General features: G+C 50.6%; 1 protein-coding gene across 1 annotated transcript in view; it reads right to left on the reverse strand.

Annotated features, from left to right (window-relative positions):
• The window catches only part of WNT9A (Wnt family member 9A), a 54,919-nt gene extending 34,490 nt beyond the window's left edge, over positions 1-20,429 (reverse strand). The window contains exon 1 of the mRNA XM_059819029.1: positions 20,335-20,429. Within this exon, the coding sequence (XP_059675012.1) occupies positions 20,335-20,429 (95 nt within the window). The remainder of the gene's footprint in view (positions 1-20,334) is intronic.
• Between the last annotated feature and the right edge of the window lie 716 nt (positions 20,430-21,145).

The following is a 21,145-nucleotide window of genomic DNA, read 5'->3' on the forward strand; positions in this document are numbered from 1 at the left end:
TTTTTTTGTTGTTACAGGCTGACTAGCAGATCTCAGGACAGAAAGGAGCAAGAATAACCCATCCTAGCACACAACTATTGCTATTACTTATCATCAGAAACATTATTCATACTCATTTCTTCTACCCTGTGTCAAAGACTTTAAGGAAATTCAAGACTAGTTTCCTAGGCTCATGATTTCCCACCCAGCTTTCCACCAAAGAATACCCATGTTGATAGTCTTGACATTTCAGTAACAAACTCTGATCTATTCTGGAGTTGTCAAGAAGCAAAGTCAACTTTATCAAAGCAAATGGCACCTTCAGGGAGGAAAGTTAGGCCCAAATAATGCAAAGATGAGAGGAAACCTTTCTACCGGAGCTCTGTAACATAATTTCTCTGTGAATCAAAAGCATGCTTCACACTGGAATTTTCCTCCAAGTTAAAGGGGGCTTGCAACTAATTAAAAAAGCCCTCCAAGTTTCCAAAGTATTTCAAGTGATAAAACCAAAGTTACAGCCTGAAAATAAATCATAACTGTAATATACGCACACTTGAGAGAAAAAAACAGACATAAACCTACACTGGAAAAATCTTACACCTAGTGCAGCCAAAATGCCAGTTGATACATGTCACATTTGGGTGCTCTAGGCAACACTATCACAATGGCTAATACAGGCAGGCAGAGCTCCAAGATGAACATCCAAAGCCCGGGAGGACACACAGATGCTCCCTGGAGCCTTAGAGAACAGCGATGGCATCTCAGGCCTTTTGCTGAAGCTTTCACACACGTTTAGCATCTCGAGCAGCAGAGCAAGTCGAAGCAAGGCTGCGACCTTTCAGACGCTGTTACCGGCTAATCCTTCTTGAAGGGGGGCCTCGGAAAACATTTAGATTGAAGTGTCCATGAGATTAAGATGTTTATCCATCTTGTATTTTGCACGTTTGTGATTTCAGTGTCTCCTGGCTGCAAGAGCTCAGGAGGACCAACGGCCAAGAAAAAAAGAGATCGACTCAGGCAAAGGGAAAGGATAGCAACGCTAACAAATGCTTTGTATGTTTGCTAGAAACCTGTCATCAGTCTGCAAATAAGAGAGTAAAACAAAATTTGGGGAGATTTTTCGCCAGATGGAAATACCTTGTGCAGCTAAGTTGACAGATCTATTGGGCATAACAAGAACTAAGAGCATGTGAGAGGTGCTCCCTGCTAAGACTTTCCAGATGTTTATATCTGGCTTCAGCCAGGAGAAGTACCATGAACCCCTTAAGATCACCCCAGCCTATCAACAGTGCAAAGCCATCTCCACACAAATGCTAAGAAGGAGGTCAATTAAATCCCGCTGTGGCTGGAGATACTGTGCTAGCAACCGCATGCAGAGACCAGGGTCTTCCCTTCTCCCACCCCAAATGGGAAGGGAGTTTAACACCAGAGTCCCCATGGAGAAACCACATGGAGACACTCAAATCCCTGGAGGATAATGCTGACCTTTTCCAAGCACAGCTCACAGCACGGCAACAGAGGTTTCCAAAGCAGTTTTGGCCATGTACCACAGAAAAACATACTTTATGTGACTGCAAAGTGCAGAAGAGTTTAGGTAATAAAACAGAAGGGAGCATGAAAACACAACTAAGACAAGAAGGATCCTCACAAAGCACACGGAGCAAAGAGGACAGGGGTTTATGGCAAGACAACAAGTAAAAGCCTTTGTAATTCAGTTTGCCATCTTCATCCTAGAATAACTATCATTTGCAGAGTGCATGTAATACAGCTTGCAAACTCCTGGGTTAGGAAGCTCACAGCAGATATCTTTGGTCACAGATGAAATATAGCTTTGCTCCACCACAGCAAAGCCAAGCCACAACTGTGCTACAGAGTCATGCCTTTGAGTAGGATGCTGCATGGCAAGAGTTGCATGAGGGCAGGGAACAAGTTACCTAGTGCTTCTGTGAAGTTTCAGGGCTAAATGCCTATTGTGGCTCATGTAGGATGATGGGGAGCTGGTCCTGGGCAAGGATGGTCCCCGACAGTTTGATGTTCCTACACGCTTGGTCACATCAAATGGGCAAGATAATTGATGGAGAGAATTTCAGGACACCACTGGATACTCCCCAGGCAGGGCTTTACAGCCTCCCCAACATAATCTTCCTTGGTTTCACACTGAAGGCCCCAGAGCTCGCGAGGCAGGTTTAATTTTAGAGCACACTCATCGGATTTGCTTACATAATTTTCTTGATTTGGAAGGCTTTCTATTTTCCTTAGTGAGAAAAGCTGTCCAAATTTATCACGTTAAGCAGGGGGCTGCTTGCCCATAAGAATCTTAAAATACATCGGCTGCGATTTTCCTTTTAAAATTTGCGTATCACAATTAGGGCAATATGGAATTAGAGCAGCTTTAAAAAGTGAGGTGGGAAAGAAACCATTAAAAAGGACAAATCCTTACCAAATTATACCGGCATCTAGACGCAACAGCCCACAGGGTGTCCAGAGGCTGCTGAAAACAGGGCAGCAAGAGATCAAGAAATAGTTCCAGTCTGAACCCATTAAGCAGGATGTATAAAAATCACACAATGGGGATTTTTACTGATTTTAAGAGTTTTCGGTGATTTGAAGAGAACACTATTGTTCTGTTAAAGGTACATTTATAAGTACCAGAGAAGATACTGGCCTCATCATCTAACTGGACAAGAACTTAGTCTGCAAAGAAATCTCCCCTTTGGGTATTCCTGTAAATGAGTCCTCGTTGCCACAGAGACAGGACTTGGTGGCAGCCTGGGTCCTGCTCCAGATTTAGTTCTGTTCAGCTCCTCCACCAAGCCCTCCCCCTAGTCAGCACTTGATTACAGCAAGAATTCAACTTCTGTAGTTTGTGCTTACCAACCTGAAATCACAAAAAGCCATAAAACTCTTACACCAATACCTCACTCAATCCATTACTCCCAATTTTGACAATGCTCAGTTCATTTTTGTAGCTGGAAGTCGGGCATCTTCCACAGCAGATACTTTCCAACTCTATGGACAAGTTGCAGGATTAGAAAGAAGGGGTCAATTTACGCAGCCTGAAAACAACGCAAGGAAACCCCACAGACCCCATGAATGCCACAGGCCAGCATCCCTGAGACTGCAAGCTCACAGGAGGAAGAAATCGGTTCAGATGTTGCCAGGCTTCTTCCACCTACTGAAAACCCACTTTAAGGGCCGCTCCAGCACGTCCTTTACCATTCTGCCCAATGGTCATAGCAATGCACAGTGGAAGAAGGTACATTTCAAGCAGAATCGTTTAATTTGGGTCTAAAAATGAAGCTCACAGGTCCAGGCAGGTCTTGCAGTTAGGTTTCCAGCACTCCTGACTACTTACAAGAGTAGCCCTGGAGCTCCCTGCCACCACCCTGAGAAGCCCCAATGGAAGGAAAGCCACATTATGGGTTGGCTCTTTGATGTGAGCAATTCCCACTTCCCAAGGGCAGCTCATTAGCCTCCCTCCTTTAGATGATGGTTACAAACTCAATCACATGCCAGCTGCCTTCAATCACTGAAGTCTGAGGTCTTTTGGCCACAACCTTTGAGTAAGGGTGACACCCCCAAGATGAAGGCAGGAGACTAATTAGTAATGCAGATCCTCATCTCCAACTTGCTGCACAGAGAGATGGCAACTCCTCAGGGGAGCTGACCTCTCTTTTTTATTGGGGTACCTCTTCTCCCAGCACCTGCAACCTTATTTGCTGTCTATTTGAAAAGCCTACTTTGCACAAGCATGGCCTCAGCAGAGAGGCCTTCAAAGAGCTATTCTGGAAAGGTCCCCAAGGCTTGTCCAGGCATTCCTAGGAGAGGAGGGGGTTTTGCAGATGGCACAGTTTGGCAGGATGTAGTAACGCACCTCTTCGTAGATCACGAGTTTGAAAGACAGCATCATCCAAGTAAAAATTTGCACCTTGGTGAAACATCTCCTTTCAGCAAGACCTTGGTATTTTCTCAGGAGCGAAGCTGCAAGTTGGCTGCTTACACAAAAAGTGATTGTGCTCAGCGGACGTACTCTTTTCAGGACTGTCCAGAGCAACAGCCCCCAGAAAGATCTTAAGAGATGCTATAGCTCATGTTAACAGCCTCATGTCTTAAAGAAGGTAATGCCAACACCTCATGGTGCTAATCTCATTAGGGTTTGACACTAAAACCAAGCCAAGACCTCTGTCTCACTAAGATAATTAAAAACCCAAGGATATAATAAGTTTATAGGACTGGTTTTTTCCCCCCCCATACTGTTAGAGAATGCTTTGAGCATTCCTTTTCGAGCATATTCTTTGAGCAAGACAAAAAAGCTCCGGACCTGGCCACTGATTTACATTACTGCTCCAGGAAACTTAGCCAGGGAAACCACATTTAATGCATGACTACATCAGCAAACATTCATGTTGTCATTGTTTGTGCCCACCTCGTGACCAAGCCTGAAGAAGGCTGGGGACTGAAGAACAACATGGGGATGTTCTTCAGCCATGCACAAGCTTCTACAGAGAGGGAAGGAGGAGTTCCTCGGTGGTAAGAAAATAAGATTAAATGAGCTTATGGTTCAGCCAGAGAAATTTCCATCACCTGTTAGATAAAACCTTCATTGCTAGGAAGTGAAGCACTGATGAAAGCAGCCAGGCTCACAGCAGAGCATCTTTCACAGAGCATTTAGAAGGTTGGTGTGGGCAAGTGTCTGCCAGGGATTGTTCAGACACTTGCAAATAGGGGCCTTTCCAGACCCATTTTATAATCCAGCTGTGGTGGGATGGCTATGTGTCCTTCCACCTCTGCTCCCCAAAATAAAACCCAACAGACCCAGAACATCTCCAAACACCTGGCTGGAGAGGGACCACTGGCAGCTTTGGGCATGCCTCTCCTCCACCATCCCCATGGCCGTACATGAGATGCAGACTTTGCACGGCGGCACAGTGGGTCCTCTGAGGGATTTCAGAGCTGCAGCATCGCAGTACAGAGCAGTCTCACAGCCCCGGCGCAGCAGGGCAGCAGCTTCTGCATCCCGCTTGTGTGGGACGCCTGTTCCCTTCTCCGCAGCCTGTGGGGCACCGGGGGACTTTTCATGAGAGCCATGAAAAACCCAAGCTAAAGAAACTGAAAGTTTGTGTGTGTGTGTCCCCAAAAAAGCTTGTATAGCTGCCAGCTGCTCTTGTGACCACCCAAACTGCTCACCTATTTCTTAAATGATGCTAAACTAAGAGGAGCTGAAATATCATAAGCAGGGGAAGGGAATAAAGTTACACCGGGCTATTAGCAAAGTAAACCTTCACTCTGGCAGGCTGAAGAAGCAGTACCAAGAGCAATGTCGGCACTTATTTCAGTCATCAGGTTTAACCCTTCCATTCCTTGGCCACCGTCCCTGGGAAAGATGGCAAAGCTGTGCCAAACAGCCATCCCCTCCCCAGTTTGCTGGCAGATGCTCAGCAGGGATTAAATTTAAGCCCAGAGCACCAAAACAGGGGTCTCAGGCAAAGCCCAAGGGATCAGGATGGTATTAAATCAGTTAATGGGCTGCAGGGATACAGGCAAGGGGATGGAGAGCCTCATCTGCAGAAGGGTCAGCGCTACCTCCTCTCCCTTCCAGAAAGCAGAGCCAAAATGTTTAGGATCAGTATGAAGGAAAACACATTTGTGATAATTTTTCCCCCCTGCTCAAGGTGCTGGCGGGATTCCCCTCTTCTTCCCAAGACACACATCATCTGACACTTAAAACACAAAAGAAAACCCCTGTCCCACCCAACTCTCCACAAAGCAAGAACTATCCTGCCCAATCGCCCAGGGCATCAGATGTAATGACTGTTTTTCACTCAAGCTTCAGGGAAACAGAGGCCAATCTCTTTCACAACCACAGCTCCTCTTCAACTGGAGAGTTAAATTACTGAGCTAAGAGGATGAGTGCACTGTTGGTGAAGTACTCCCATTTTATCCAGTGAGTTAAGGACAGCAGAGAAAAACTGGTGTGTGACTCACTGCCCTGCATTTTTAAGTGAAAAAGCAAAGAGCTTGGTTTGAAGAATTAAAAAAGCAAGATGTGGAAAAGAAAAAAAAGCAGAGTGAAAAAAACAAAAGGGCACAAACACCTCTAAAACACCCTGGCTGGGCAATTTTAGGCACTGAACCAGCAGATGCAGGAGCTCTTCACAGGAGCTGGTTCACACATTAGCCTAGGTAATGTGCTTGCAGCTTTATATTTGAGAGGCTGCCTATATTAGTCATCTGTAAGGGGACACTTCAGCAATGTTAACTGGAATGAATTGAGCACAGGAATGCAAAGTGGGGTGGTTAAACCACATCAATTTTGAAGGAGTGCCTCCACACAAGGCTCTAAAGTGCCCTTAATTCAGTTTAGCCTGATTTGCATTGAAATCAAGCATGTTAAAGTGAATTAAGGATCTTTAATCCCAAGGAGAGTGTTTCCACCAGTTAAGAGTTTCCACTAGTTAAGAGTAATTGAACTAATCCGCTTTAAAAGTCAGTTCAGATTAGTTGTGCTAAGTGGCTGTGCAGATGAGGCCTGGGAGCACAGGGACTGTCTCTAGCATGCAATAATCACATCAATCTGCCTCTGGGGCTGCTCTGGGAGGACAGCTACAGCAGGGCTATTTTGCTATCCAGAGGCTGGGAGTGGTCCAAGATACTCAAATAAGAACACTAATAGAAATGTCTACTTGTGCTTGACAGGTGCCATCTGGTTGCAACTGAAGGCATTTTCCACGTGTATTTTCTGTACATACCATATACGCCGGGTATGGCCAAGGGAGAAGCTGTTTTTATGGGCAGCTCAGGGACCAGGTTGCTGGTCCAAAAAGTGCTGGCAGCATCTCCCATTCAAGCCATGCTTGAAGCTCACATCCCCTCACTGAAACAAGTAATACAAGTTTGCAGGTCTCCATTCCCCCTGTCCCAGAGGGGTCAGGAGATGTATTGTGGGCTCAGTGGAGAACTGAAAGGACCACCTCCACCATGCACTAACAGCTGGGGGTGGCTGCTTTCCCCATATAGTGCTATCGCATCCACCCCACTCTTCCGCAAGCTCCCAGGGTGTTACCCACTTCCCATGGGTTTCCATACCAGCTTTCCAACTGGACTCAACTGGTTAGAGCAAAACCAGTTCAGCCCCCCACAGAAACAGGGAAAGAGAAGTTAAGAAGGGGCAACAGAAATCAAAGAGGGCTAACAACCACCCCAAACCCCATCCTGCCCCTGTTTCCACCGCAGGTCCCCCCCCAGACCAGGCAGCACAGAGCAGGCTCAGCCCAGGTTTTGCCTTTCTAGGAAAGCACCAAGCCCCTCTGTTTGATCCAAGCCAGTTCTTCCCCAGCTAAGAATAATCCCCCAGCTGCTGTTTGATTTACACATTACCATGGACGCACAGTGTTTTTTATCTGTTAGATATACAGGGGGAGAGGGAGCAAGTCTGCGTGTGTTCGTTCTAGTTAATGTTTCCTGTGCGGTTCAGGCCGTTATGCCTACAGGTATGTTTATTCCACTACTTTAGCGAACCAGCAGACTTTTTAATGGAACTGTTGATATTTTTCCTGGCTGATCCTCCTGGAGAGGCGAGGCAGTGTACAAATGAAGTTCATTCCTAGCTCCAGCCTGAAGCTACTCTTCTCCTCCTGGGACCGCAGGGAATTGAAGGTTTCCATTGCACTGGTCAGATTTCTTCCTTCTCCAGCCTTCAAGTTTTAGGTACATAAACAGAGGCGCTCAGGCAGCTGACAGTAGCAAGAGCAATGCGTGGCTGGTGCTTTATGCAAGCATAGCAGCTGCACTGAAAATCCAGCCGTGCATCTCCCAGCAAGGCTCTGGAAAAGGATAGCGGGTGCAACACTGCGCCCATAAAACAAAGGCTCAACTACACGGACTGTTTTGAAGTCAGACCTTGCAGGCTGAAGCTAGGGGTTTCCTGCTTATTAGCACTTCAGAGCTCACTAAGCCATCAGTAGATCCCCATACATTTGTCTTTGAACCCCCTTCATTGTTGTAACAGGAACAGTAACTCCAATCCCATCAGAGGGCTCTGCTTCAACAAGCACCTACAGAAGACACTTTCAGACCTGAGCTATAATCTAACAGCCCTTGGGGGTCCTGAGAAGAGCCAAGGGGTGTGCACCAAGTCCCTGACTCAGCTCACAGCCTGCTCCCCCTGAAAACAGCCCTGTTTTACAAGCTGAAGTACCCTGAGGTTAATGGATGTGCCCAAAGCCACGCAGATGCCTGGCAATCTCCCTTCAACCCCGTGGAGCAATGAGGTGAAACTTGCTCTGAACACAACCAGACAGATCAGACACCAGCTCTAGAGCCACTTCAATTGAAAGCACTCAAAAGTCATGCTCCAAAGAGCTCTGGTGACAGATAAAACAGCCCCACACAAGCAGGCAAGAGCATCTGTTTGAACAAGGCTACCCAACAGCCCCTGCCTCTGACCCCGTGCTGCTGATCTGTGCAACAGCAAGTGAAGCCCAGCAGCCCTGAGAGCGGCTCACCAGCCTCATCCCGCACTCAGAGCTGGAGCAATCAGCCTCTGGGAGCAGATGGGGCCACCACCCACCTCCACACCATGAGGTACCCCCCTGCCTTCAGCACGGTCTGCAAGGGAGAGCATCCAACCTCAGCCAGCTGCTGGGGGACATGGTAAAAATAGGGCCAGCGTCACCACGTAACAGGGTCATCAAGCCTGGTGCAGTCCCAAACTCCAATGAGTCAGAAAAGGCCGATCCTTCAAGCTCACCTCCTCCCTCCCAGTGCCAGCTCCAGCTCTCAGATTTTCCATGAGCCTTGCAGCAGCCCAAGCAAGTGCCTCAAGGGATGCAGGGCTGAGGGAGGATGCCCTTCTCTTACCCTGGTACCTCCCACAAGGCAGTGTCTGGGGCAGCTCACAGGGAACCCAGTCCATGCACTGGGGAAGACTGGGACCACAAGCTCCCCAGAGACAAACTGCAGTTAGTTTTAAGGCATCTCCACCAAGTGAGATTTGTTTCTGCATGGCTGCTGATCCCTCTGCAAGCTCAAGCTCATAATCCAAATGCAGGATTATGCCTGGTCCCACTCCGCTCTAAATGTCATCTCTTTGGCCCAGTGTCTGTCCTACACCTTGCAGAGACACATCTCTCCCTATAAACACATTTTCATCCGCTACAAAAAACAGCATGGCTTGTAACACTGACCGCAGGGACTGCTCAAAGCCTTCTTTAGTCCAGTTCACACTCTCCCAAGAGCAGCTCTTCAGCTTCAGCCCTCTCTTCAAACTCATGCTAAGCCTCTGGATTTCCAGAGTCAACATGGGACAAGCCAGAAGATAGAAATAGTCACCGGGGATGCAACACAGCCGTGCTAATGAGCCAAAGGAAGTGTTGGATCTTTGGTTAGACCCTGTAATTCAGCTCAAGTGGCTGTTTCACCTCTGGCCTGTCAGATCAATTTGCTAACCACAGACTGGGAAATAGCTCCCTGCTAGCTCCCAGCAGGAGATTTCTCTTTGGCAGGGGCTGAAAACATCCCTACCCCCCCTCACCTTTGATTACAGAGAGGCCCAGAGATGCAGAAAGAGAGCTATGCTATAAGTTTGCCAGGTATTTCAAGATCTCACCTTACACTGGAAGAGGATTAGGGCTAGAAAAGAATTTTGTCAAGATTATTTAAAAGAACTGACTTGTTTTGCTTAAAGTATCAGTTCTGATGAACTGTCCCCAGAGGGGTTTGGGCTCCAGGATAAGGTTTCTTGTCAGAGGAGATGGGCAGCCCTGGAGAGCTGTAGCACAGCAGGGCTTGCAGCAGAGCAGCAAGCTGAACTCTGTCACGGAGCCGGGCAAGCCCCGCTGAAGTCATTGATTGCTCTGGGAGAGGTCCCTGTAGCCAACACCAATGCAGCCAGCCCAGAAAGTCTGGCCCAGGTTGGATCCTCATCCTAAGGGCAATCACACTCAGCTGTTTCCCAGGTACCCAGTCCCACCAGCTGCCCTGGCTCCCAGGTGAATATCCCCCCCTGAGCTGAACTTAGCTCCCAGACACTCTGATGTCATAGCACATGTCATAGCTCATTCATTCACATCGTGACTCTCACCTGAGCAAGACCAAAGCTGGTTCCATACAATGGAGAAGCTCAGTTCTACAAGCAGTGCCACTGCAAGAAGCAGAGGCATGTTGTGCTGTGACATGCCCCAGGTCAGCGGGGTACAGATGCTCCCGCACCCGAGAAGGGACACTAGAAGTCTCCTTTGAGACTTCTGAAGGAGGTATCCAGGCCTCCTCAGACCTGGGTGGGTTGGGATACTTGGGCTTGAGGCTAGAGTAGGATGTAAAGCTGAGAAACACCAAAATACACAGTTGACCTTCCTAGGCTAAATTCAAGTGGAAGCATGTTTTCTTTGCTTGCCTGAGTATTTTGCAACGCTTTGTCTGATGTGCCCTCACCTACACTCCACAATGCTGAAAGGCTCTGCCTTAGAAAAGGCTCTGCACCCATAGGAGACAAGACTGACTGGTTTTCCATGGGAATCAAGAAGACACTGAAGTCAAAGCAAGATTTGGGGGAAGCAAGCAATCTGGGAAAGGATCTGGCAGACCTCCTGCAGGCAGGACACCTCTTCCTGCAGACAGAGTGAGGGGCTTTGGTGTTAAGGCCAAGCAGGGTAGATCCCCACCAAAAACTACACCCTACCCACAGGCAGCTACCAGAGGTCTTAGCACTCAAAGTGAGGCATTGTATTGGTCACCAGGGTAAACTGCAGCCCCTCTAAGCTCAGCTTCAGGCATAGCCATATCTCAACAGCCAGGAGTTTGAACACTTCACCTTGGCCACTTCTGAGGACAAGGTGTTGCTAACTGTACTCCTAGAAGATGGAGCTGGAAAGCCCCACAAGAGATCCTCTGCAACATGCAAAACCAGCTTCACCTACAATCTTCAGTCGCGATCTTTAACAGAAGTGCAGTTTAGCCCCCCAGGGCTGCCTGGCTTTGTTTTGTTGCAATACCAAGCACGAGATCACCAATCTTTAAAAAAAAATAATCAACCCACAGACAAGACATTACAATGAGGATATTTAAAGGTCTGAGCTCACCATAATAGTGAAGGCCAGTCAATGCACCCAACTCAGCAGGGGTTCACACAGCAAGACCTACACTGGGCAGATCATGACTAGGGCACAGCAATGCCTCCGGGCAGTTTCTTTTAAGCAATCAGGTGGGGAAGTCTACAAAGATCATGGCAAACAAGTCATGAGAGCAACCTGCCAGGCTGTGCATGCCAGAGCTCAGCAGATGGGCACTCTTCTGTAACATGAGCGCTCGGTGATCCTGCAGCCCCCCCACCAAAGGCCCCCCCGGCCAAGCCTACGGAGGGGTCAGCTAGCACCAGCGCACTCCTGCGCACGCTGTAGCAACACACAGCACACTCCCACATGCAGAGCTGGGGAAGCTGTCACATACAGCTGATTGATGACAGCAGGGAACATAAATAAGGCACTTTGTGGAGGTGGAATTTAAAGGGTAGTAACTCGCTCTGACTGGAAGTTAGAATAGGTATCCCTGAAGACATGGGTGAGCCTACCTCAGTAGGTGCTCACCTGGCAGTGCTGCTGCTTTTGGAGCAGAGTCATGACCGGCTCCCTTTGGGAAGTAGTTAAGAGATGCTTAAGATACAGAAGCAGGAAACCCAGCATTAAGGCACAGGCTCTGTGCATCAAAGTCATTCATCTTGGCAGCCTGTCTCACCTACCTGTATGTTACACATGAAGGCATCGCCCAGGGGCCACGCTCAAGACACACCCTTGTGTATCTCAAAGCAAACCGTTGATTTTGCTGGACTAACAATGGAGTAAAAAACTGAAGCAGATAAAGAGCAGATGGAAGCCAATTCTGTTGCTCATCAGCTGACCTCTTCCAAAAGGACTTGGTCTTGAAAGGAGCAGTTGCTTGACCCTACTTGCTTTAGGAGGCTGCTCTACAATTTGGTTTCAGGTACTCAACAGCAGATCAAGGTTCTGGCTAAACTTCTGCCCATTCCTCCCAGGACTGCCTTAGCCAGACAGGGCCAGTTGACAGGTTTTTAAGCAAAGCTCAGACATTCCTCTGGGCATCTCAGTGCTTCATTCACATCTAGGGGAAATCACATGTTGCTCCACAGCAAAAGCAGCGACCTCCTACTATGCACAGTAAATGGCCAGTTATGCTACTTCAGCCCCTGGAAGACTCAGAACAGGTTTTCCAAGAAAGAAAACTTTTACTACATTGTGAAACTTGTCCCTCCAGCACACGGCAAATGCCGAAGTCAGAGCAAGTGGTTTTTCCCCCCAAACTGCATAAGCATCTGGCTATCCAATTAATACTGTTTTAATGAGCTAGGCCAAATGAATCCGCTCATAAAATTCATGCCAACTCCCATACAGCATGACATCCCATCAACACTCCATGCTACCTTCCAAGCCAGCACAGACTCAGCATTAATGTCAGATACTGTTGAGTTTGCATGTTCTACAGTGGATGTATAGAAGAGCTGTTTTGCTCTGTGTTCTTTCCAAAGGAAGAGTTCAAGTTTTTTTAACCTGTCATTTCCCCTTCCCCCAAAAGAAATCCTTCAGCAACTGAATTAACAAAATACTCCCCACACCTTATAGAAGAATGATTTAAGGTCACAAGCAGACTGGAAGACCACATAGCACAGGCAGGAGCTGCTTGATCCATTTGAAATAGAGTTCTCTGCAACAGCTAAGGGGAAAAGTCAGAATAGATTTTTCTATCAGCTAGAGCAAATCCTGTAACTGCTATGTTTATCCATGTAGTCAAAATACTCCCTGTTCCACTTAGCACAGTGCAAACACACATTACAATAAAATGTAAAGCTTACTGAGCTGATAAACTTCATAAGTGTATTTTATGACAGTATCTCAAGAGATAAGACTCATTAGCACTTACAGCCATGATCCGAGGGAACCTTAAAAAGCACAGTTAAAAACAGAAGAGGAAAAATTTGCAAGGAGACATCAAAAAAACAGCTTCTAAACACCCTTTCCACCCAGCATCGTAATGATTTCTAGCTCCTACTCAACTTGACCAGAGCTGGCTCCCTCGCTCTGGGTCCAGTAAGTCAGATAAAAACATATCCCACCTGCAGCTAGACCTTGTGCTGGTCCAGGACCTGCAGCACCAGTCCCCCTGCACCCACATTCTGCAGGAGGAGCGGTAGCCCCCCATCAGCATTTAACAGCACAAGCAACAGGCCCTCTGCTTGAGGGCTGCTCAGACTGAGAAACCAATTGCATTAACATGCTACAAGCCACTAGAGAGCTTTCTTGGCTGCAGAAAGAAAGGCTGCTTCGTTATGGAGGGAAGCCAGAGGTTCAGCGTGTTTGCAGGCTGGAAAACCAGGTACATGAGACTTCTTGGATTGCTTCAACACACACCCTCAGGGAAGCACTGGGAAGCTGGCAGGTTGCTACCTGGACAGTCAGGGAACTTGGAGTGAAGAAGTTTGTGTCTAACATAGGCTTTTAGTATGAGCTAAGCAAGTGCTGTCCCACCCAAGAGTGCTTTCTCCAGGAGGTAGCTGTAGCTGCATAGGTAGGCATGTAACTGGAGCAGAGGATCTATATGGTGCTTCTGGCAGCAGAAGTCCTTACACCCTGGTGGCCTGAGACAATGTTCTCCCCAACGGGGATATTCAATGTAGCATCTCCTCAACAGCCTCCAAAGAAAAGCTTCAAAAACCCCTGCCAACCTAAGTGCATCTTAGAAAGGGGCTATGCACAGGAATGTAAGAGGGAGGCAAGGCAGGCAAGTCTAGCCTTCAGCCGTTCTGAGATGAGCTTTCTAGGTCCCACCACCCCTGTGCAACTCATCAGCTCTGCACCAGAAACCACCTCATGCAGTGGAAACAGTGGTGATGCTCACTGGTTCAGTACCTCCTCTGGCTACTCTGACTCCTCCATGAATACAGATAGCTTAGTTCAGTGTCTTCTGGCTTGACTCTTCCACCAAAAAAAATATCTCAAGGAGCCTTTAAATATCAACATTTCACTGAGGAAAGCACCAGGAAAAAAACACTGTCAGCATCTCCCTAAATGAAGGGAATGGAGCATCCCTGGGGCAGGAACACCTCCTCCAGGAGGCACTTGCACCAAGTCTGCAAGCACAGGGGATTAAACAGGCAGAAAAATGAAGAAAGCAGCAAAGACCAGCAAAAACCCATCCAGTCAGAAAGATTCAAACTAAGGAGCATCACATTGGCTTCTCTAGGCAGTCTTCCAGGCCTTCTACTTAACTCTCCCCCTTCCCAATCCCACAACCTAATTCAATTACCTACCACTGAATAAGCCTTAAGGCGATTCTCATTAACCTGCGATAAAGAACAAGGCCTTTAATTATTAAACACTCATGGGCTTTTTGTGTTGGGGTTGTGGGGCTGGACTCCCTTTTATTGTTGTTCGCAGCTTCCAGAAAGCAAGTTAATCATTGACCAGGCTTTTCACCAGGAGACCAGAGTCCTATAGACTCCTGGTCTCTAGTTCTGCATCACCAGTCACGCTAAAGAAAGTCACTGGCCTCCTGCTTTGCCAAGTATACACCTAATACTCTCCTAACAAGTCATCTTCTCTCCCTAGGGAGTCATCTGTAGCACTGGTGACCCCTGCCAAAAAAAAAAACAGGCAGGCAGTATTTGGACACAGGGGCTGCATACAACATTCACCATTAATAAGTTGAGTTCAGAGAGAAATGGCCCCAATGTCTTTCCAAGTAAGGGAAACTGAGGCACAAGGTAGTGGTTCCCAAGTCTCAAGCACCATGGTCAATCCAGTACATGAGTCTTAAGACCTACTAATCCCTGTCTTCACAAAGTTTTGCTCCGTCACCAAGCACTCTGCAGGTGGAAGGAGCTTTCAGTTACCCCCCAGCCTGATTTGGGACAGATCCTGGTCTCCAGGGCTGAAGATGCAGGTCTGGCAGACCTTAGCTGAATGCACAGTTATTCTTCCAAATGCTTTGGGTTTGTGACCACCCTTAAGGCACTTCAAATCCAGTTGCCACCTTCAAGCATCTACAAAGCAAATGCTGCTTCTGGGCATGGGGTTCCCCTTCGCAAAGGAATGGAGGTTAAACACTGCTTTCAATTGACCCAGAGAGGCCAACTTTGGGAGAGAAGCCAGTCAGGACTCAGACAAATCAGTCTCTACGTGACAATTCACCCAGCTCAAAAGGAGCAGGGGGGGGAAAACAAACCAGCCAGGCACACCCTTCCTATTCCAAGGAAAACCAGAAATCCAGCACCTTAAAAACGAGCATCACCATCTAGAAAAAGCAGAACACCACAGGGTGGGATGGCAAAGCCACCCTCCCAGCCCCAGGAGCTGCCTCCTTACGCTCCAGCTGTGTTTGCCTGCGTGCCGCATTCCTCCCTCGCCACCCGAGTCCAGGTTTTGTTTTTTTGGGTTGTGCTGAGAACCAGCTGCTCCATCTCACACACGCCAGAGACGACCGGCGCGTCTGGCAAGCCAACACGCTGTGGCCTGGCTACGCAACAGCTTCCCGAGAAGTTCACACGCCTTCGGCCGAAGCTGCAAACGCGAGCGTGTGGCCCCACACTACCATCAAGTGACAGGTACAGAAATCCTTGATATGCAACAGCCATGTTAGCACCTAGCATATCCCGCAGGCTGGAAAAAACAGGCAGCAAAGCCTGCCAGCACCAGTGAGCTTGCTTTTATTGGAGATGACATTCAAGCTGATGCCACACACTTGCAGCGACAGAGTTCAGAAACTCATGCTAACTCTCAGCCCCCTTAAGAACCCAGCCCATCGGGGTGGTCACAACCCCTGAATACCCCTTCAAGTCCAGTATTCAGATCTTTTTTTAAGTAATTTTAGCAGAATCACACCCTGAATCGCAGGGCATGTAATATTTCTACCCCAGCAGCACCTAAAGCTTAGTGGGGTACCTATTCTGCACCTGCCAATGGGAATAAAAATATATTGCACTTCCCACACCCAAAAAACCCCACCGTGCAGTAAGGAACCTGCCTTCGCTAGCAATGTGTTGGTAAATTAGGGCAAGCTATGCTTCCCCTCCCTCCCTCTCCCCCACACAAGCATTTAAGGGTTCCTGTTGCCTGCGTGCAGTGTACAGATCAGTTACATTTATGAAGAACATTGCAATCTGTCAATATAAACACTATGTAAGCATGAGCCACTTGTAACATTACTACTGTCCTGACAAGTGTTTGCAGAGGGGGCAAAGCTGCTCAGCTCCTTTTGCTGCTGGAGGAAAGCAGAGCAAACTCCAAGCTGCAGAAACCAACACTTTTCGAGCAAGAAAAAAGGAAGGGATGCAGCAAAACTGAGTCAGACTATAAATCAGAACACCCAGAAAGAAATAGAGGGGTTTTGATTTATGGCCTGGACAGGTTGCAACCTCAAAGCCACAGACCAGGAGCTTGCTGCTTTCCTGAGCTGCCTGCAGGCTGGTTTGCCTTCCCGCTAGCACCGAGGCATAGCAGGAGTGAAGTTAATCGGCCTGCCCGTCACCCCAGCATGGCTAATCTTGTCATCTGCCACTTCCAAAGCCCGGTAGTACAAGACCCAACACAATTCCCAGATGCCACCATGGCATTTCCACCACCCCCTAGCCCCGTTTGAGGGAGGGGTAGGTACCCACACCCAAAGCTTGTCAGGCACAAGAAAAGGGAAGAGGGGAAGAAGTGAAATGCAATGCTTTCTCAGGTATCCCAGCAGTCTGGGGCTGCTCCAAGCTACAGCCCCCCCTCCCCCCCATCAGCCAGTTGTAATATGGTGCAAATTAGTTTTCAGACAGCCCAGCTGCAGAGGAGATGGCTGAACATAAGAGCAGGCTAACTTTTAGAACAGCCAGTGCATCTCTACAAGCCAGTCTCAGCTGATGCTTATTTCAAGGCAATGCTTTCCCCTCTGGTATAGAATTAGTAAGTCTCCCATACATACTCCTACCCTAAAACGCACCCTTCATCAGGCACCCTAATGGGCGACTCTAAACCTACCACAAGCTCAGTTTTGCAGGCATGCTCTCTCCTCTCTAGCATCAAGAAGTCTCATATCAGACAAGGCTCAGGAGCTGTAGCATCACCACATCCCTGAAGCCAGCCTCTTTTAGCTGCTTCCCAGGAATTAGTGCTAACAGACCCCTCCTGAGTAGGCACCTACAGGGACTCAGCTCTGCTCACTGCTATGCAGAAGCATCGCTTCAGGTCCTGCCTTTGCTGGGTACCAGCTCCAGGTCAAGCCGGCATCTGCCTTTCCTGTAGAGGGGAGGTCAGCAACACCCAGGGAGCAGCACTAAGGCTGCCAGCATAACCCAAGGCAGGGGACAAGCCTGTCCCTCCCTTCACCCCAGGACAGTGAACCTTCAGCACATATCCTATCCAGGCAGCTTGGGGATGGAGCAAGACAGCAAAGACCCCATCTACACCAATGGTTTATCTCACATACACCAAGCTCTACTTCCAGAGGGCATTTATCATTTTTGGCTGCTTGTGCATCCCTCTAAGACACCAGAGCCAGACGTACAGAGACGCAACAGCCTCCAGCCATGGCCTTCCCACCCCAGCATCCCCTCCCACTCACTAGCTGCCCCTGTGGGGCAGACACAGACATAACTACATGCTGACACAATCTCGTTATCATGTAACCATGCCCGATTCCTGTCCCCATGCACTAATTCCCCGCCAGGCCACACTTGGAGACACTGAATTCTTTCCCTGAAATAAGACATTGGGGATGGGGGGGGAAGGGATCACCCACAGCTGTCCCTATCCCCCACCAGACCATGGAACGGAGCAGCTAAGCTGCAGCTACACCGTGACATCTGTTTAACACAGCCGCCTGCTGTGCCCCGCTCCCCATCACCTCCTCCAACGGGGAGGTTAGCACCCAGAGCAGAGGGTCTAGCAGGCCACCAAAAGGTGTCATGGTGACTTTGATGATGCCTTGGACAGGGATGGAGGGTCCCTTCCCCTGCCTAGAAAGGGTGTTGCATTAACTAAGCCTGCTTGAGCATTTCAGCTCAGCTCCTGAGCAAAGGGTGGTGCATCAAGCCTTTAGGAAAGATTTATATTATAATAAAGAGATGTGCTTCCTCACCTGGATCAGTCCCTCCATGCATGTGGAGGCTACCTTTCTAGGCACAACAAGAAGGGCTAATACCAGCGTTGATGGGGCGCTTGCAGAGGCACCACAAGCTCTGCAGGAACATACAGCTTTTACCGGGTAAAATTTCTTTCCTTATCAATATACAGAAGCCCGCAGCAAGGAAGGCTCAGCTCTTCCACACACACTTGTTAGATCACGTATTGCAGGGGATTAGCAGGGACCCTGGACCTCAGCACTGACTATTCCCCCGTGTCTCCAGCAGCTCAGCAAGTGCAATCTCTGCTTTAGGCCTCTTGGAAGAACAAAGAGGAGATTAGCAGCAGATGCTGCTCCTTCCCTGTGGCTCTAACCAGAGAGCAGGATGCTTTGCATAAGCCAGCTTCACTGCACACCACTGCAGCCCCGGAGCGCTTGGAGTGCACATCTGGCTGGGTGCACATCTGGCAGAGTCTCCTCTCCCCTCCTTATTGCCAGAGAGGGAGTCTCAAATCAGAAACAGCAGCCGTACCGAGGCAGAGGGAATAACCCAAAGTGGTCAGGACAGACCTAGCAGCACACTTCCCTCGGCTCAACATGTGCACTCCGAAGTTAAGGTCTACACCAGCCACACGAGGCCAGAAGAGAAATCCCAGAAGCAAGCGACTGGAATGAGTTACCTGCTGCACTACAGCAGATACCAGCACCGCACGGATTAACAGGAGTGTTACAGCCAAACTCCTTACAAGCCCTGACAGTCCCTGAGGCACAGTACAACTGCGCAGTGCCGGTGGTCTTGGGCAGACACGTGAGCTAACGGACTCGGTACAGCCCTCTGTGCACTGCTGGGGGAGAAGGCGGCTTTTCCTAAAACCCTACACACACAGGACAGGCTGTTTCCTCACAAAACCAGCCCCAGCAGCAGGAAGTTAAATGGTTCTTGAGTTGGAAACAGAAGAGGTAAGTAGCACTGTTTGGAAAACTTTGCCAGACCACAAGCAATGGACAAGCCTCAACACCAGGATTTGTTTTACTGGAAAGAGGGGGGGGAAAACCTCAGGTCTGCTAAAACATTCTCCAGGGCTGGTCCAGTGGCTCCTACCAGCGGTCACAACACAACATCCCAAAAAGCAGCAAGAACCATCGCTCTTGAGTAAACTTATACCGAAACCTCTCAATCAGGTGCTCGCATCCCACCCCCCCGGCATACCGAGCCAGTTTTTTTAAGACTTGTCCTAAAACGAAGAGAAGCAGCAGCTCCACTGACACCCCAAAAAGCAAAGGGGGGGCCGGGCAGAGGGCAAGCCAGCAGACCTCCCGACGCGGCTGCGGAGGGTTTTAAAGAGAGGGGGTGAGCGCGTTTATTTGGCTCCTCCAGCTCAGCCCCCCGCCCAAGGAAGGGGGATTAAGGGGGTCGGGGGGCGATGGGAGGGAGCGGGACTCACCTGCGCGGCGCGGAGCGGGCGCGGACCGGGCCGGTAGCGCCCCCTGCCGGCCGCGCCCCTGCACCGCGCACAGGTGAGAGCGGCGGGATGCGGCAGTTGCGCCCCGCTCCGCACCTCTCCGCGCTCAGCCCGGAGGGGACCTTCACCTCTGTCGGAAATAAGCTTTGCACCGTCCCAGGCTGGTGACAGCAGCATGCACCCCCCAAAAAAAAATAGCAAGGCCGCCGGGGTGATGCCGGGACCCGCCTGCCAGCACCTGGTGCTGAAGCATGCGCTTAAATTAGGGGAAAAAGAGGTTTTTCGGGGCTGTCCCCTCCTGGTGGAGGTTACAGCACGCACCTGGAGCCGAGGTCCCCGGCCACCCCGCTACGGGTCCCCTCCCTGCGGACCACCGCCTCCCACCCCGCCGGGGTCGGGCAGCACGAGCGGCTCCCGCGCCCGCGGAGTTTCTGCCCGCGGCCCCTGGGAAAAGCGCGGCAGCCCCCGGCAGGCAGCAACCTGCAGCTCCCGGCCAGCCCGGCAGGCAGCACGGCGAGGGGAGTAGGGTGGCCCGGTTCCGAGCGGCGGGACGGGGGAGAGAGGCGGGGACGGGGCTGTCCCTCCCCGTACCCCTCTCCCGGGGCGGCTGTCAGCGCCGGCGGAGGGGATGCCCGCACGCACCGAGGGAAGGAGGCTGCCGGCAAGCGCACAGCAGCATCCCCACCTCGGGCGGGACGGACGAGGTGCAAAACGCCCTTTTTGCCCCCCAAAAAAAAAGTTAAAAAGGAGGAGCGGGGCTGCGGGCGCGCCCGCGCTGGGCACCTACCCGAAGTAGGCGGCGGAGGGCCGCGGGGCGCAGGCGAGCAGCCCTAGGAGCGCGCAGGAGGAGAGCCATCCCAGCAGGACGTGTCCATCCAGCATCTTGCAGCGGCGCCGGCGCTGCTCATCTCGTTCCCCCGCCGCGCCCGCTGCGGCCCCGCCGCCCGCGCCGCTTCTTATAGCGCGGCCGGCGGCGAGCGCCCGGCCGGCGGCGGGGCGGGGCCGGGGCGGGGCCGGCGCGGAGGGGCGGGGCTGCGGCGGAGGGGCGGGGCGGGAGGCGGTGGGGACACGCCCCCGGGAGGCGGGCGCTGGCGGGGCCGGCGGGGGGGAGCGGCGCGGCGGGGCGGGGCGGGACGGGACGGGGAGGGGTGTGCAGGGGATGGGTGTCCCCGGCCTGGGTGTCCCGGGGCTGGGTGTGCAGGGGATGGGTGGGACACGGCCGGGCGGGCAAGGGCCGGGTGTGCAAGGGCTGGGCGTGCCAGGGGTGGGCAGTTGTGCAAGGGCCAGATGTGCAAGGGGTGGATGTGCCACATCTGGACAGCTGTGCAAAGGCTGGGCAGTCACGCAAGGGCTGGACGTGCCAGGGCAGGGCAGTCATGCAATGGCTGGATGGATGTGCCAGGGATGGGCAGCTGCGCAAGGGTCGGGCAGTTGTGCAAGGGATGGGTGTGCAAGGGCCAGATGTGCAAGGGGGGATGTGCCACATCTGGACAGCTGTGCAAAGGCTGGGCAGTCACGCAAGGGCTGGACGTGCCAGGGCAGGGCAGTCATGCAATGGCTGGATGGATGTGCCAGGGATGGGCAGCTGCGCAAGGGTC

This window comes from Gavia stellata, chromosome 6 (genome assembly GCF_030936135.1).
Source record: "Gavia stellata isolate bGavSte3 chromosome 6, bGavSte3.hap2, whole genome shotgun sequence".
Classification (NCBI taxonomy): domain Eukaryota; kingdom Metazoa; phylum Chordata; class Aves; order Gaviiformes; family Gaviidae; genus Gavia; species Gavia stellata.